The sequence below is a fragment of the Pteropus vampyrus genome, unplaced genomic scaffold, assembly GCF_000151845.1.
Source record: "Pteropus vampyrus isolate Shadow unplaced genomic scaffold, Pvam_2.0 Scaffold36, whole genome shotgun sequence".
NCBI classification, from domain to species: domain Eukaryota; kingdom Metazoa; phylum Chordata; class Mammalia; order Chiroptera; family Pteropodidae; genus Pteropus; species Pteropus vampyrus.
Genome location: NW_011888817.1, coordinates 735,111 through 752,642, shown reverse-complemented (window position 1 = coordinate 752,642; position 17,532 = coordinate 735,111). Strand labels below are relative to the sequence as shown.

The 17,532-nt window shown below is 45.0% G+C and overlaps 1 protein-coding gene across 1 annotated transcript in view; it reads right to left on the bottom strand.

The window, feature by feature from the left end:
• Positions 1 to 17,532, bottom strand: part of VWA5B1 (von Willebrand factor A domain containing 5B1) — a 43,415-nt gene that overhangs the window by 12,785 nt on the left and 13,098 nt on the right. The window contains exons 6-12 of the mRNA XM_011358017.1: positions 14,523 to 14,699; positions 10,365 to 10,475; positions 8,434 to 8,636; positions 7,863 to 7,977; positions 6,258 to 6,443; positions 4,107 to 4,290; positions 3,136 to 3,326 (exon numbers count right to left, since the gene is read on the bottom strand). Coding sequence (XP_011356319.1) covers positions 3,136 to 3,326; positions 4,107 to 4,290; positions 6,258 to 6,443; positions 7,863 to 7,977; positions 8,434 to 8,636; positions 10,365 to 10,475; positions 14,523 to 14,699 — 1,167 coding nt within the window. The remainder of the gene's footprint in view (positions 1 to 3,135; positions 3,327 to 4,106; positions 4,291 to 6,257; positions 6,444 to 7,862; positions 7,978 to 8,433; positions 8,637 to 10,364; positions 10,476 to 14,522; positions 14,700 to 17,532) is intronic.

The window sequence follows — 17,532 nt, the reverse complement described above, 5'->3', positions numbered from 1 at the left end:
CAGCCTTTTCTGTGATTTTCTGAATAGTACAAATCTCCGCACAACTTATTGAACATGGTTCATTTGTTGAGTCTCTAGGGTTTTTCAATTTTCAAAGCTCTCATGTGAATTTGGCTTTATTTCTGGACTTTCTGTTCTGTTTTGTGGATTTAATCTGTCTATTCTTGGTCCAAAAAAAAAAACATCAAAAGGCAAGGGATAAACTGGGAAATATATTTGCAACATGCATGACAAAGATAATTTTCAAGAAAATGCTTTTATAAATCACTGGTGGGTAAGAGATAAACTCAGTAAAATAATGGGTTAAGAGCATTTACAGGCAGGTTACAGAAAAAGTATCCAAGAACCCATGAAAAAATGCTCAGCCTCACAAGCACTGCTCTAAATTAAAATAAATGACGATTCCGCCCCCCCCCCCCATCTTCCAGATTGGCAAATATTTAAATATTTGGCAACACCCAGCAGGTCAGTGGGAAGACGGGGTCTTCCATGGACTGTAGGTGGGCGTGCGCTGATGCTTACTTGCGGGAGAACAATGTAGCAACGTGCTATATCGGTCACCATTAAAAAAGGCACAAACTCCTTTGACCCAGCGATTCCGAATTCTGCGGAAAAACACCAGGATGCAGCTATCTATGTACACATACTGTGTATTTGTTGCAGCATTGTTTATATAAAAAAGATTTTGTGAATATCCTTCAACAAGTGTTGACAAACAAGTCATGGTACCCGGAATACCACATAACACTGCAATCAATGAAAGAGGCAGATTTTTTCATACCAATATGGGAAGATGTCCAAGATAAAACTCACTTTTAAAAAGTAAGTTGCAAAGGTTCTGTGTTTTGATTGTGGAAATAGTCACATGACTATATACATTTCAGATCCCCACCTTTATTCCAGCAAAGCTCTCATGCTCATATGCATTTGTCAAAAAAGAGTAATTTCACTGTATAAAAAAAAAAGTAATTTCACTGTAAAAAAAGTGAGTTAAGAAGACATTAGAAAAGGAAATTGGAGAGAAGTCTGTAGATGTGGTTATTTAAAACATATATGTGTGTTGTGTCTGTGTGTGTTTGTGTGTGTGTAGTATTTGGAAGAAAACACTCAGAACCAGGTGGGTCTGGGCACTGGGAAAGGATATTTTTTACTTTATACCCAGGCGAGCTGTTCAAGGGTTTTTATCACAAATTTTGAGTATGTATTATTTTTGCAATTAAAGAGTATTAAATTAATTAAAAATGAATTTTACACCTCTGGCAACACAGACATCACCTGATAGGGCAGGAGATGGGGGAGCAAAGGCACTTATTCTTGGTGTAACAGAGAAAAATGACTCAGTCTTTTAGGCCACCAGTTAACGGGGAGGGAGGGTCTTTTTCATCTCTATCAAGTATTTGTGGGGAAGGGGACTATACTTCCCCATTAGATGGGGACTCCTTGGGACAGGGGCTGGGGTTCTTCTTCCTGTTTCCTCTGGGCCTGAGGTCCTGGGATGGTACAAGGGTGTGGGAGAAGAAAGAGACTGTCACCCTTAGGCTGGCTTCAGTGTAACCCAGCCGGGCTGTTGGATTCTAGGGGATCCCTAATACTCTTCCCTCATCAGAGTGTGGGATTCCCCCCATCTTTGCCCCATCATCACCAATACACTGAGAAACAGCAGCTGCTGCAGTTTCCATGGCAACAGATTAGTCTAAGATTCAGCCTTTCATCCAGCCAGAGGCTGCAGGGAGTGTGTGCATGTGAGTGCACACACATGTGTGTACATTCACACAAATGTGTTGGGGGGAATGAGACTGGGGAAGAAGCCAAGCAGGGGATGAAGGAGGCATAAGCAAAGGTGGGCCAGAAGCAAGCAGGACCGAAGGAAAGCCAGGCTGCCCGGTATGCTCACCAAGTAGAGCTGCATTTAAAGGACACCTACTGTATGCCAGGTGCTGCACGAGGCACTTGATCTCTTATCAGCTGATGCCTGCAAGTGTCCTCCACTTACAGTTAGCTCCTAACAAATAGATATTTATTGCTGGTGGCTGTATTGTTGGTGGTGTCATCCACAAAAGCTATTCTCTCTAATGCATAGATGAAGATGAAGAAATTGGGGCTTAGAGAGGTTAAGTAACATATTTGAGGGGCAGAGTCTGCTTGACTCCAAGGTCAGTGTTTTCCAAATGCATCGAGTTGGTCCCTGGCTAAGGATGGAGAAGGGCTTCATGGACAAGTTGGCAGTATCTCTGCCCCTGGGGAGCATGGTGACGTATGTGTCGTGGGGGCAGGGAGGGATGTGGTGGCAGATGGGAGAGGAGGTGTGATAAGCTGCTTTTATTGAACCACAGACTCACCATGACGAAGTGTAGGTAAAACCTGTTCTTAAGAAAATGCAATAAGGTGTGCAGATAATGCCAAACACCAATTTAGTTTAGGGCAGCGTTTCTCAACCTGGTCATTTCCCTGCCCTCCCCAGGGGACATTTGGCTTCATCTGCAGACATTTTTAATTGTCACTGGGGATGAAGGCGTTACTGGCATTAATTCGATAGAGGCCAGAGATGCTGCCAAACATTCTACACTACACAGGATGGCCCCACAACAAAAATGATCATATCAGTAGTACTGAGGTTGAGAAACTCTGGTCTAGCTGGATGGTGGGTGATGGATCCTGCTGTGGCTCTAACTCAGATGATTTTTGCATTGGGTGAATGTACAATCCTTGGGATTTGCAGAAGGTACAGTGTGATGGAGGGAAAAGCAAGGGCTTTACAGGCAGAGGGTCCTGGGTTGCAATCCCCTGACTAGCTGTGTGACCCTGGCCCTCAGGCTCTCAATTTCCACATCTGTACAGGTTTGGGGTGGCCAGCTCCCACACTCTCTTCTTTTCCAGGGATGCCATAAAATCAAATGAGAGAATAGATGGGGATGCTCCTCACCAACTGGAAAATGCTGTATGTAGAGAATAGGTGATGTCACTGACCAATGGGTATCATTATTAGGAAGATGTCACTGGGGTTCAGGCAGATGAAGATCCAGAAAAAGAAGACAGAAGTGACTCACTTCTCAATGTAAGTTACAGCTCCATCCTTGTGGCTGAAGCAGGAGACACAGCTTTCCCCCTCCGATCCAACCTGCCCTGCTTAGGTACCTGCAAATCAATTTGCCACCGCGGGGCATCCAGGCTGGTCTGGTTGGTGAGGTCCTGCAGCTTGGCTTTTCGCATTGGGTATCTCCTGGCAGCCGTTGTGGGGTCACTGGCCGTGGCAGCCCTTGGGGAGGGCTTATGGTTGGTGATCTGGTTGGTGCTGTATGCCCGCTGTCGCTGGGAGACATCCAGACCTGGACAGGGGTGGTATCAGGGAAGCCATCAGGGTGAGGGTTGCGGGGTGGGGGTGGGGGGCGGGCAGGGAGGAGGACAGAAGGGAAAGAGACAAGGGTTTACCTACCTCTTTTCTGTTTGGGAACTTGTTGACTTTTCCACTGTTCACCTACTGAAATATGTTTAGGTGCCTCACCTCACCTGGCACTCAAAGCTCTGCCCAACCTGTCCCTAATCTATCTCTCCAGCTACTCTCTCTTATGCTCTGTTTTCAAGGCTCTCTGTGCTCCAAACATAGAAGATGAGTAACCAATGCGTATGTGTTTTCCAGCTGTCACACCTCCATACCTTTGCTCGGGCAGTTTCTGCTGCCTAGAATCTCCTGTGGCCCTTGTCACTGCTTTCTATCAGAGTTAGGGCCAATTGTATCTCTCTCACTGGATGGAGAGCTTCAGAAGCACAGGTGCCATGTTTCAGTCATCTTTGCTTCCCACACTGTGCTTAGTGCTTAACCTCGGTAGGTGATCAGCAAACACCTTCTGAATGGAAACTAACACAGTAAAGCAGCTTGGGAGACAAAGCTGTACTCGACCTCTTTCAAGTTCCATGAGCTTAGTCAGGTTACTTAAATTTTCCGTCTCGGTTTCCTTATCTGTAAAAGAGGTATAATAGTGCCCACTCTGCAGCTATTAACTATTCGACGAGATCGTATAAAGCTTAGCACATAGTAAGTGTTCAGTAAAATGTAGTAATCACGGCCTCTGGGGAAGTGAGTGAAGCTCACAGAGCAGCAGACTTACTAGGACTGGTGGTGGAGTCTCCACTGGATGGCTGGGCATCTTTGGCCTGCTTCAGGTTGAAGGGTGTCCCCAAGCCCTTGGCACAATCTCCACTGTCTGGGCTGGGCCCCTCATCCTGAGAATGGGAGAAGACAGAGCTGCCGGACTCCTGAGAGTGAAGCATGCTGTACCGTCGCCTCTTGTCCTGGATAAAAGGGGAGAAAAGAGGGCTGGGCGTGAGGCTAGATGTCAGGAAGGGCTTCCATAGAGCAGTAAGCAATGTGAGGGGAGGTGATGGAGATTCCACCTTCGAAGAACTGGTATAATAGGAAAGTCTTTGCTTGCTTGGGAAGTTTGGGCAGACTTCTGTTTAAGAGATGGTGAAAGGAAATGACTTCATATTACTTTTATTGTTTAAATTTTTAATTATCCTCTTTATTAAAATTTAAAAAAATGTAATTCTAAATGCCACTTTTATCTCCAAATAGGAACTTAAATGAACGGAATGAACCATCTGTTCCTTCCATTCCATTTTCCGTAGTATAAACATACATATAAACCATAAGGGGCTCATTTTTGTTTTACAAAAAATGGACCATATTACTTATATTTATCGGTATCTCGAATCTTACACTTAAAACATTTTCGAATTCGTGCATGTCAACTATTCTTTTAAACATCTGACTGCGCAATATCTTACCACTTCTTACTGTTAAGCTTTCACTCTGTGGTGTTAGACTTTTGCCATCATAAAAAACGCTACGGTAAATCCTTGTACGTAACCCCATTACATCACTTTTATTTCTATGTGTTAGAAATTATTGGAAGTACATAACTTTTTAAATCTCTTTGAAGGGATTTCTGGGTTTAAAAGTTATCTATTTCTAATTTCATTAATTATTTCTAGATTGCTTTCCAGGGGGGCAAGTAATGTTTACATCAACAATGCATGAGGGTACACTTTATCCAACAGCCCTCCTAGTAGCAGGAGAAAACTTTGCTGGTCTCATGGGGAAGGACAGCAGAAGGGGTTGACGGTCCCTTCTAGTGGTAGGGTCTGTCGATGACCTCTGAGGTCTGTCTCCAGACCTCCAAGAAGGGCCTAGACTGTGCGAAGACTTGACTAGCATTATGTTCAGCATTGTTCTCCCTGTGGCTGCACACTCTACTCTCCATAACACATCCCTTATTACTGACCATGGATCTTAAGAGATTCCATAACATTCTAAAATCTGGAAATGTCACATAAAATTCTAACTTCTCTTGGAGATTGGAAACATAGTTAACACAGCTCCCACATTCTCACATGGTGGTAGTTTGTTAGAGCTGAGTAGGGGCTGCCCAGTTTCTACAGGGCGCATGCTATCCAGTTTGCCACAGTCTTCACCACTCCTTATTGTCTCTCTATGAATTCTGTTTAACTGCTACCCCTCGTGGCATTTGCCCCTTTTAATTTTTACAAGTTTATGTCATTCATTTTATATCTGTCCAATTCCTCTAGGTACTGAGTTTGCGACTCCCGCTTAAAAACAAAACAACAAAACAAGATGATGCGTCCTTCAGTGCGGAGTGGAGAGACTCACTAAAGAGACAAGATGGGTGAGGAAATAGCTCCTCTGGGAATCGCATACATTTTAGCATAAATTCCAGCTCACTTTGAGAAGTTCCTTCCTTTATCCCACTTCTGCCACCGCATAGAAGAGAATTATCTGAGTAAGTAAAACACAAACTCGTTTAAGGAGTTATGACCTGACTAGAGTGTTCAGGGAAAGACACCTAGTGTAATTGTTTGGAATTGAATTAATTGTTCGGAATTGAATTAATTGTTCATCAAAATCACTTTGGAGAGATTATGTGAAATGAAGTTTCCTGGGCCTTACCCTCAGAGATTTTTATTCAGTAGACCTAGGTTGGAGCCAATGATCTGCATTTTAAATATGTTTCCCAAGTTCTTCTGCTGCAAGGCATCTTGAGAACCCCATATTGAGATGGTGACATTTACCCAAGCACTGTCACCATGACCAAATGCCCACGGCCTGGCAACTGTACCCTATAACTGTAAACCCAGGTTTAATTAGTTCCCAGCTGCCATGAACAGTCTTTCCAGCTAGGCTGGCTTCATGGGCAGATTTCTGGACCCCCTTTGACCTCTGGAATTTCTAAGATACTTACAGATGTGTAAGTGGAGCTGTATAAGGAGGCATCACACACAATGCCATACCCCACCAGCCGTTCTCCAGGGAAGAGGGTGCTGGTGCTGACAGGTGAGATCAGGACTTCGGTGGTCTCAGGGAAGACCCACTCCACAGTCACATCACTCAGGACCGGGGCCATGGCCTTCTTCAGGGATTTGACCATCTGTTGGGCAGGATCAGAACACAGGTTGGGGAGATGTGCAAGCAGGGGTATGTACAGACGAGAAGCACGAAGACCGTGTGGGTCTGAGTATAAGGGGGCGTAAGCAGAAAAGAAGTGACAATAGGCCTTGGGGTGGTTTGCCCTGAACAAGCAGTGAACATGCCACTTTTTAGACTCCTAGAATATCAGAGTTGGAGCAGATTTTTGCTGTCATTTTCTCTAAGCTTAGCATTTTATAAATGAGAAAAATCCAAGACTCAATGTAGGGTAGTGACTAGTCCGGGACACACAGAAAGTTTGAGTCAAAACATGGACTATTCAGGGACCTTCAGCAAATCAGTTTGCTATCCTGGGCCTCAATTTCCCCATCTGTTGAGGTGAGATAAAAATTCTCCATTCTCAATGTATTTGGGAGGATTATCCAAGATACTGGATTTGAAGTATTCGCCACTTGATAGGCGTTCAATAAATGACAGCTGTAGTTAAGTATCACATAGGCTGATTTCCTCAAATGTACTGCAAGGCTGGAGAAAAATGATTTGGGGATTGGGCAGCCATAGAGGTGTACTCCGAAATTTCTCTTCAAGAGAGACTGTGCCCCTTGGCTGCAAGGAATGCAGTTAGGTGACAGTCTCCAGAGGCAATGCCCCAGCTTTGGAGCCAAGAATGTAGCTCTACCTGGAAGCCCCCAAGCAACAACTGAGCATGGCAGGGATTCTAGCATCTGGAGTTTTAGCCCAACACAGACCACCTGATCGGCAGTCTTCGCTCCACGGCTCCCCATTGGGTTGGCTGAGACCTTGCCAGACCTGTATTGCTGGCCGAGGCTCTCCCTGCCTGCCCTGTGCTGCTTCCTTTCACAGGTGCTGCATCTGCATCACAGAGCTTACTTCCTGTTTCCTTCTCTTTTCTCTTTCACAGATGTTATCCTCCCATGAACTTGCACTCTTAACTTCAGCTGTCTCCAGTTCCTGGACTGACACAGGGATTTTCTAGGGGTTGGATTATTTGTGCCAGTTGTGCAAGAAATGGAGAGAAGACTATAATCTCCCTGATTTCTGAGTCCTTTATATCTTTTTGAGTCGCCATTTGTCACTATCAGGAACGTGGCCAGAAATAACTCCAAACACAACTCCGTAACCATAAAAGCAGTGACCTCTCAGGAGTCCCAAGCCTGCCTAGCCAGTGGATGGAGCCTGTGATCCAGTGGCTGGAGACCAGGGGATCTAGTGTTCTGTACCAGCTCCAGGTGCTGCCTGCTCTGTGGCTTCCACCTCTCTGATTCTCACTGGGGTGCAGTGTGGCTTAGTGGAGAGCTCAGATTTGGGGTAAAATCCTAGCTCTACCACTGAGTTGTGTTTGATCAGTTTGGGCCTCCGAGTTTCCAGCACCAGAAGAGACTGGGGCCCTTCTGCCTACCTTGGGTTGCAGCCGCTCCCCCTCCACCAGGAACTCAGCACTGCCCTTGGACACCGTCGCCAGTCCTTTCACCAGCCTGTGGCAGACGTTGGGTCCAATTCCAAAGCTATAGCACCTGGGGGGAGGGGAGGAGAAAGGCTGCTACTTCCCATCCTCTCTGCCATCTTTGTCCCTTGAGGAGAAAGGCATGGAGCATTATTCAGCAGAGCTATCTCACAGCTGACCCTAACTTCAGGCAGAGGGCCTGGAAGAAGGAAGAGATCCAACAATAGGCATTTAAATTCACACGTACAGCCCAGAACTCCCAACCCAGTGCAGAATCAAAGCAGCAGGAAAGTTTTCTGCCTAGGCTGCTCTTTGGGAGCTATATATACAGGTGTGGACATCTCATCCCTCCTGTACTTTTGAGGGGGAAAAGGCAAACTTTGAAGTTAGCCACATCATCCCGGAAGCAAAGTTCTATAGGGTTCTCTCTTCTCCTTTCGGCATTTTCCATGCTGTCCTGGTTCTGGCAACCCCAGCCTAGGGCAGCCCAAGATAACCAAGCCCTAGACCTTCAGCCTGTGCCAACCTGGTAGAGAAGGCGTGGTTTCGCACCAGCTCCAGCACCTTCCCGGTGTTGTTGACTGCCCCATCTGTGATCAGGAAGAGAAGCCGTGGGTGGCCGCGGTGTACTGGCTGCCGGATGATCCACTTGAGTGGGGAGAGGATGTTGGTGCCACCCATGTCAGCCCGCATTCTCTGAATGCTATCACAGGCTATGGCCAAGCTCTCCTGCAGGAAAGGGACACAAGCAGGGAGGATAGTTCCCAAGGTGACCTTGTAGTGGGGAGACAAAGCCCCCTGGGGAACGAGTCCTTTTGTTCCCCTGGATAATATAGTTCAGCCTCACTAGAGTTGAGTCCTGTTTCTAATTTCATTTTTGTTCCACGCACAGGAAGAATAGGTGGTCACTCATTTGGTATGCTTCTGCTCAATAACACTCCTACCAATGCCTGAAAATGCTACCATTTGTGGTATATTAACTTGTTGCTGTCCCTTTTGGATTCCTCTTTAAAAATATAAACAACCCTGGAAAAGGTGGCACATCCAGCCTCTAACTGCTCAGCACAAATGAGCTTTCTTTTTCTGATGAAAAAGGCGAGTGGTATGGCGGAAAGAATACTAGACCAGAAAGCTTAAGACTTAAGTCCTGGCTTGACGATGGCTCTAAATCCCTACCACATTGTAAGGAAATCACTTCCCCAACCTGGGCTTCAGATTCCCTGCCTTCTGGACCAACACTGTGAGACCCACTGGCCAAGGATTACTGGCATTGGATGGATGTCACTGCAGCAAGGACACATTCTCACTGGACATCAGATGTCCTTCTGCTCCTGGCTCAGGAGAATGCTCTTCCAACATTCATGCTTGGAGTAACAGCATGTATTAAAAAATCTTAAAATGTATATGTACCTTTGACCCAGCAAGGCTAGGAATTTATCCCAAGGGAATCATTAAGGATGTATGTGAATCTTTGCTGCAAAGATGACTAAATAGAAGAAAAGGCAAACAACTTAATTGTCCTACTGTAGGGGTTTAGTTAAGTAAGTCACAATCGAAATACGAGGCAGCTATTAAAATTATGTTGCAGATTCGTACTTATTGGCATGGAAATAAGCTCATGATATGCTGTTGTGTTAGAAAACAGAACAGTATGGAAGGCCTAATTCTATCTTTATTGAAAATATGTATAAATGCATAAAACAAAGTCTGGAGGGATTTATACTAAGCTCTTAACAGTGTTTTTTCTTCTTTTTTTCAGACATATGTGATCATGAGAGATATTTTAAATTTTCTTTTTGATGATCTAGGTTTTAAAGTTGTGAGATAAATCAACATATATTATTTAAGAAAACCCATAAAGCTATTTTTAATTGAAAAGTGGTCCCTAAGTCCTCTCTCCTTCCTTTCTCCTCCCTCCCTCCCTCCCTCCCTCCTTCCTTCCTTCCTTTCAATTGCTAGATCTGATAAGATGCTCCAAGTTTGAACATGCTGCTGGGGTCACAGTCTTCTTGTTTCAAATTGTAGCTCGAGTCTTGAGAGTGCCATTCTTAGCCCACCTACCCACTTATTCACTCTGCTGCCCCTTACCATTCACTTCTTGAGCTCAATCTCGCATAAATCTATTGTCCTCATGAGACAGAGGCTTCATGGAGTGGTAGGCATAGAATAAACTTCCTCTTTCTACTCCTCCCTGTGTTCCCTTCTCTGTGCACACCCATATTTTGCCCAACATAGTCTTTATTTTAACAAAGAGGATGTCCGAAGGCTGTGATATCAGAAAGCTGCTTAAACAAAGTTAACTTCTCTTTAGCCCTCTCCTCCTGGGCATCACCTAGGACCTACATAGACCGAAAGATTCGAAGGCAAGTCTCAGGGTTGCCTCCTCTTTCTTTTTCCTTCCTTTTATCTAATCCTCACCACCCCTTCCCTCCTGGTCCCAGCCTTGCCCTTCCTTACCTCATTGTAGGTCTGACTGGAAGGGAAGAGGGCCTTGAATGTGGATCCAAACCCAATGACATTGAAGAGGCAGGATGGCATGAGGCTCTTAAGAGCCACTAACATGGCATCCTAGCAGGCAAGAAAAAGATTTTCAGAATTGGGAAGGAGTTATTACTTCTGCCACCACACACCAGTATTATTATCCCTGCACAGAAGTTGCCTCCAAACGGGCCTTTCACCCCTCTGTCTGCACCCAATATCGCCTTCTCCCCCAGATCAAGAAATATGCTGATGCTGACCTCAGGCTGGACCAAAGCCATCATCATAAAATTTCTCATCCGTGTAGTAAGTCTGACTTCTCAAAGCCATTCTATTATGGCTTGCCAGATCCATTTCACCTCCTGCTGACCCTGGGAGGTAGAGAGCAGGCAGCACCCACGCCCTTCTGCCAAAACAAAATTGATGTCCAAAGGAGGACCCAGGGCTGTTCTGCAGCAGACTCACCCTAAGGGACAGTCTCTTTAGCTCATATTTGTTGAATGCCCAGGATGTACTTTACATACATTACTTTATATAATCTTCACAATAACCCTTGAAGCAGGCACAATATTTCCCCCATTTTATACAAGAGAAAATTGAGGCACAGAGAGGTACAGTGAATTGCTGGTGAGCACTCAGATAGTAAATAATGGAGCTAGGACTCTAAAGTCTGTGAACATTAAAGAGTCTTAATCTATTTAATTATGCAACATCAGGAGACCTTGATAAAGGTCTATGGAAAAAATAATGACAAAGAGGGAAAGTGGAAGAGATGACAAGAGGGAAAATGACGACGTTGATGATAAGGAGGAGGATACAGTGTAATGACTAACATCAAGGTATTACTATGTGGTGCCAAGCACTTTACATTAATTATCTCATTTAACCGATGCAACAGTGGTTAAGAAGATCCACTTTGATGTTAAAAATATCTGGGTTTAAATTTCACCTTTGCCATTACTAACTTGATCTTAGATTAGTTATGTCACTCCTCTGAGCCTCAGCCTGGCACATATTAAACATTCAGCAAATGGTTATTGTTACCCAACCAATGAAATAAAAATGAATATTAATACCTCTATTTTACAGATAAGGAAACTGAGGCTCAAAGGGTTAAGGAATTGCGCTAGATCACAAAACCTAAGAATAGGACTGAGATTTTCAAAGCATAACGCCAAGATCTTTATTCGTGTTGGCTCTGCCTTGGCACAGAACTTAGGAATGGGGGCTCTCCCTCATTCTCATATTGTATATTGTTGGCACCCCAGGGAAACAAACTGTTATACCCCAGAATCTAGAAGTAAACAGCTGCAAGTGGATCCTGGAAATTTCCAAACCATACGGCCTTCCAGGCTGCACAGACCTGCAGCCCCTCCCCCACCCCCTCTGTGAACATTAACATTAAACATTAGCCTTAACACTCTCCCAGTATCTCTTTGTTGACTGTCAATATATTTTGTTTCTCTATGAAAGATGTCAATATCTGCATATTTTTCATTATCCACTAATTCATATATTCCTGCAAGCAGGAGACTCTGCTGATTTATACAGATTGTCTCTGCTCACACCTATTAAAATTTTCAAAGCCATGTTTTTGGCAGCAAGTGGCAGCTGAAGAATGAGACCAGCTGCAGGAAATTAAATTGGCTGAACTTTCCCCTTCAGCATGGCTGTTTGGATTTCGATTCTCTCCTACCTCCCTAAGCCTAGTTCTCCCTAAAATGTTTACCTAATGGACCACAATTAATGACCCAAGTAACCCCCCAATGACCTCATTGTCAGTGGGGAAGGGGATGTGTGGCCCAAGGAATTCCTGTGCCTTTTTCTAAAAGGGCATGTGTAGCAAAATGGATTGTGAAAGGATGACCTTGAGGTCAGTGAGCTGAACTGGAAAAGAGCACAAGAGAGACTCCAAGGGGACAGGGACTGAGAGGAGACCTGGAGGAAGTTAATGTCAGAGAATTCTGGGATGTCAAGGTTATAAAGGTCTTTAGATCACAGAACAGATTTCTACTCATAAACCAACTCCATTTAACTGGTAGTAACTGCCTGGAACACTGATGAGAAGGATATAAAGACTGAGTCCAGGCTCAATATATATACATATAAAAAATGTCATAGTCAATTATCGATGACTACTTGGGCTTGGGAGAGGGGAACAGAGGCTCATGTGACACACATTTGCCCTCCCCGATTTAATCCTTCCATTTCATTTTATGGAAACTATAAACAAATCCCAGAGTTGAAAATCAATGTATCCAAAGAAACAAAGCAGGTCAGTGGCAGAATGGATCCTGGAATCCAGGCATTGCTCTTTTCATTAAGTCATGCAGCAGAAATGACGTAATAAGAAAAGAGAGTTTGTCTTAGTGCAAGAGTGTGTATAATTCCATATCATCAATGTAAGGAGGATGAGCAATGAACCAACAGGTGGAAGGCTTATTAGGTTCCTTCACTAGGACTGTGATGCTGGGAAAAACACAGGCTCTTGGGTACTCAGTTTTCTTACCAGGAAAATGGCAGGGAAAATGGATTAAATGCTCTCTAAGGGATTTTTAATGATCCCAGGATATTTAGAGTAACTGAAGAGATGCTTTATAAATTGGTATGGCAGTGGAATGGAATACACATGGACACACAGGTCTGGAGTGTACTTCAGCACTCCAGCCCCGTGGACAGCTCCCCATTCCAATATTTGTTTTTGATGGAGGGCCAGGGAGGGGAGAAGGTACCAACCAGTCCTCTTTATATCCCATTGTAAAGAGGACTCAAATAGGAACTTGGGTCCCATATATGATTACTCTGTTATGCTTCAAGACAAAACACAATCATAGCAAGACAGAGGAGTTAGCTGGCAACACAGATCCCACCTAACCTCTCCCCTCATTGCTGATCCAGTTATCCTGGAAACAAGAGTTTGCTCCAAGGACAAACTAGGGGGCTGAGGGGGATGAAATTTCAGGTGACAACAGAGCCTTATCTCTTCTTATTCCCTTATCCCTTGTTCTCTTGAACTATGATCCTTTACCCTGTTCAATAAACCACAACTAAGGGCTTTTTATGTATAAACAGAGCTAGGCTCCATGGGGAGAGATAGATGAGAAAGGTCTGGTCCTTTCTCTTAATAAGTTTATAACTCCAGAAGAGGAGACAGACATCTGTATAGCTGAAAATACAAGGGAGAGTAGGATAATGCCAAAATCGAGGTGAACAGTCTCCTGAGGGAGATGAAATGCTTTTGGCTGTATAGGGGAGACTTTTAGTACTTGGCCTTCTGCACTCCTTCAGAACTCTCCACAGGTGAGACCATGCTCCCAGGCGTGACTGTTAGCAGGGCTGTGCCCCTTGCTCGGCTGTTAGCAACTTGATTGTCAGGAACCGTGTTAAAAACCTAATGTCTTTCTAGATGGCCAAGCCTAGGGCTTTGTACATATTAGGCATTTGGGGCGGGGTGGAAGATAAACCAAATCTTTTCTACCAGATTCTATACATTCCATGATGGCGTAGGGGCCATGTCCAGTGACTCTTTGATGTCAGGTGGTAGGGACGGTCAGACAGACATGGGTTTAGTTTACACCACGCTCACCGTGTGACCTTGGGTAGGTTATTAAAATTCTCAGGTTGAGTTTTCCCCTTTGGAAACAGGTGACAATGGGACCAACCTCATAAGATGATTGTCTGGATTAAACAGCAAGCTGTACATGAAGTAGCTAGCACAATATCTGACATGTAGTAGGCCCTCAGCAAATGTTAGTTTCCATCTTCTCTTCTCTGTACCCTTCTCTACTCAGTACCTCATGAGGCGTTTTAGTCTGAGTGGGCACTCAACAAAGGTTGTAGAATGCCAAGGAAAGATGTTGATGACTTCACTTCCTGTAAATGGACAACAGTTCTACCTCTGCTCATACTACTTCAGGGTTTTATTTTGGGAGTGAGTTGATTTCGAGTGTCTTTGTTTAAACTGGTTTTAAACAAAGTTGTTGTTCCTCTTAGTCATGGATAGTCATTTAGGAAAGTGGTTCCAGTGTGGACAAAGGCTTTTTGGAAACAAAGGTGCTGATAAAGCTGGTTTGAGGGAGCACAGCTGATTTACCCTGGAGCCCTAGACCCCAGGGGAGGGGATCCTCTAACAGGTACCTTGACACGGTGGATGTTGGTCCCACTCATGCTGCCACTCCTGTCGATGAGGAAGATAAACTCCCCATGGGCCTTTCTTAGGTTCGGCTGGACCGACTGGAGGTCAGGACAGAAGTTGAGCATGATGACAGAATGGTGGGGAATGTCCTTGTGGAGGCGTTTCCGGATGATTTCTGTCTGGAGGAGAAAGGAAGACTCTCACTTGGGCATTCGAGGGGTCCAGCACTACTCCTGGGGGCTCACACTGGTCCCCCATTACTCACTCAAGTATTGTCAAGATTTCACTCAAACTCTGCATGAAAGACTTCAAGTTGACTGTACCTGGCTCCTCTGTTTGCTAGACTTTCACAGGTTGCAACAGCAAGCATGGACTTTGGAGGCAGAAAGACTTAGGTTTGAATCCCAGCTCTGTCACCTTCCAGTTGTGTGATCTTGAGCGAGTCCCGCCTCTGGGTCTGTTTCTTCATTTGTAAAATGGGGCAAATAATGTTCCCTTCTCAGGGTGGTTATGAGAACGAACTGAGCTGGCACAGAGATGGGAAATCCTTGGCACACATGCAGGTCCTAGTTGAACAGCGGTTTCTTTAGCTTTCACACTCAGTATATGAGCCACTCTGGCTCATCTTGGCTGTGAACTTGGTTTCCCTGGTTTACTGATTCTCTCCCACTAATAACTTCCTACTCATTCTTCCAATTTTACTTCTTTGGAAAACCTACCCCAGTCTCCCAGGTGGACTCAATTATTTGGTTTCCTCATCATGAAATAAGGACAAGAGTACACACCAAGTTGTATGGATTGAATGTAATGCTTATGAAGCCTGCTGCCTGGCAGAGAGTCATTGTCTCTGAACAGTAGCCATCCTCATGGTTGCTGTTTGTCATAGGGGCCCAGGCAGTTCTCACACTGCAATTTTTTGGTCATATCTCTGCCTCCTCTCTAGCTTGTACATCAGTTTAAGGCAGGCCACGCCTAAGTCTCTTGCATCTCTGGGGCTTAACATAGAGCCTGGTACAGAAGAGATAGGCTCAGTAAACAGAGGAAGGACAACACCATAGTTCTTTACCCTGTTATGTGTTATCTTAGCTGGCCCTAACATGATGCTGAACCCTCCTTCCTGACTCTCCCACTTTTTCTGCACCAAGTCTCATTTTCTCCATCCTCACTCTGCTTCTCTCTCTCTCTCCATCCCAGCTTCTCTCTCTCTCTCTCCATCTCGGCTTCTTTCTTTCTCTCTCTCTCAATCTCTCTCTCTCTCTCTCTCTCTCTCTCTCTCTCTCTCTTTCTCTCTCTCTCTCCCTCTCTCCCTCTCCCTCTCCCTCTGTTTCTGTCTCTGTCTCTGTCTCTGTCTCTCTGTCTGTCTCTTTATCTGACTGTCTCTATGTGGACATCTCTTTGTGTCTGCTTCTCAGTTTGTCTATTTGAATGTCTTTTGCAACTCAATAGGTGACATTATCACCCACCCTAGTGGTGTCCAAACGAAAGATGAGGAATGATTCTTGCTTCCTCTCTTTTCCTTACCCCACACATCCACTCCTTCAACAAAAGATTGCCAGTTCTGCAGTTAAAATACATCCTAAACTTGTCCTCTTTTCTGTCTCCACTGCTACCACCCAAATTCATCTCTTGCCTGGACCCTTGCAATAATCTCTTACTGGCCTCTTTCCTCTACTTTTATTTCACTGTGGTTCATTCTGTATAGAGCAGGCAGCATAACCATTCTTGTCATTCTCTTGCTTAAGCAATAGCTTCCCCCCGTACCTTGCACCATGGCTTATGAAGTCCCGTAGGGACTGCCCCGCTGTCTACCTGTCACCTTATCTTTGTCCACTCTGCTCCCCACAGTTCAGCCACACTAGCCACCTTTCTGTTATCTAAACATTATTCTGCTTTCAGTTCTTCACCATCCATCAGGTCTAGTTCTCAGATACGCTTTCTCTACACACCTGGTTAGACAGCACCCAGTGCTAGAATTCATTTTCACATCATCCTATTTTATCTCTTTCATGCTCCCAGCCCTCTCCAAACTGATCTTGCTCATATTTTTACTTCTTGCCTGTCTCTCTGTGATAGAACGTAAGCTCCATGAAAACAAGGGTGTGTTGCTTTCAGTGTTGCCTCTCCAGTCCCTAGAACAGAGCTTGACATCTATTGGGCACTTAGTGTTTGAATGAATAAATGAGAGAATGAATTGGTATGGGTCTTTTGTGTCTGCCACTGACGCGTGTGTGCATGTCTCCATTTTTCTCTGTTAGTGTATGTCTGTTAGTGTATGTCTCCATTTGTCTGTGCTTCTTCTCACTGCATCTTCATCTCTTCTCCACGGTGTCATTCTCTGTGTCATTTGTCCACTCTTTGCCAAATCACGGGTTTTGACAGCTTATCCCACATACTCTTTCTGATTGATGTCACCCTCTGGATGCTCGCCTCTCTCTCTGCTGAGGGACTGTTCTCTCCCTCCCACATTGAGCTCCTTGGCTGAAAGCCACTGCCCAGCCTAGCTCTTTTGATGACAGAGCTCAAGGTAGCAGAAGCCACATCTGCCAGAGAGGAGCCATCTCTGGGAAATTGTTTGCTTCTCAGAGAGTGGGGGCCCTGGCTCAGGATTCTCTAATGGCTCCTCAAGCTGCCATTATCCAATTACAATAAACTCATCACTTCTTAGCAGCTTCGGGCTGATCACTATTATCCCTGGAGCTCATGAAAATACAGGGCATTTGCATAACCAACTCAAGCTGGAAAATTAATTCTCATTTGCTTCAGTGGTCTCAGAGCTAATTGATTTAAGGCTTGGCAGGCGGGGCACCCTGCCCTAGCCCCCGGAGGCCCATGGCTGCCCCCACCCATATGGTCCGCATGCAGTAGTGCTCAGAGTTCAGTGGCACCCCTGGCGTTGCCATGCCCACTTTGAGAACCTAGCTTCAGCCTCTTCCCCCAACAAATTCATCTGGAAGAGGGGTCACCTTTGTGAGAACAGGTATTTCCAGTGGGGTCTCCAACATGGGGATGATA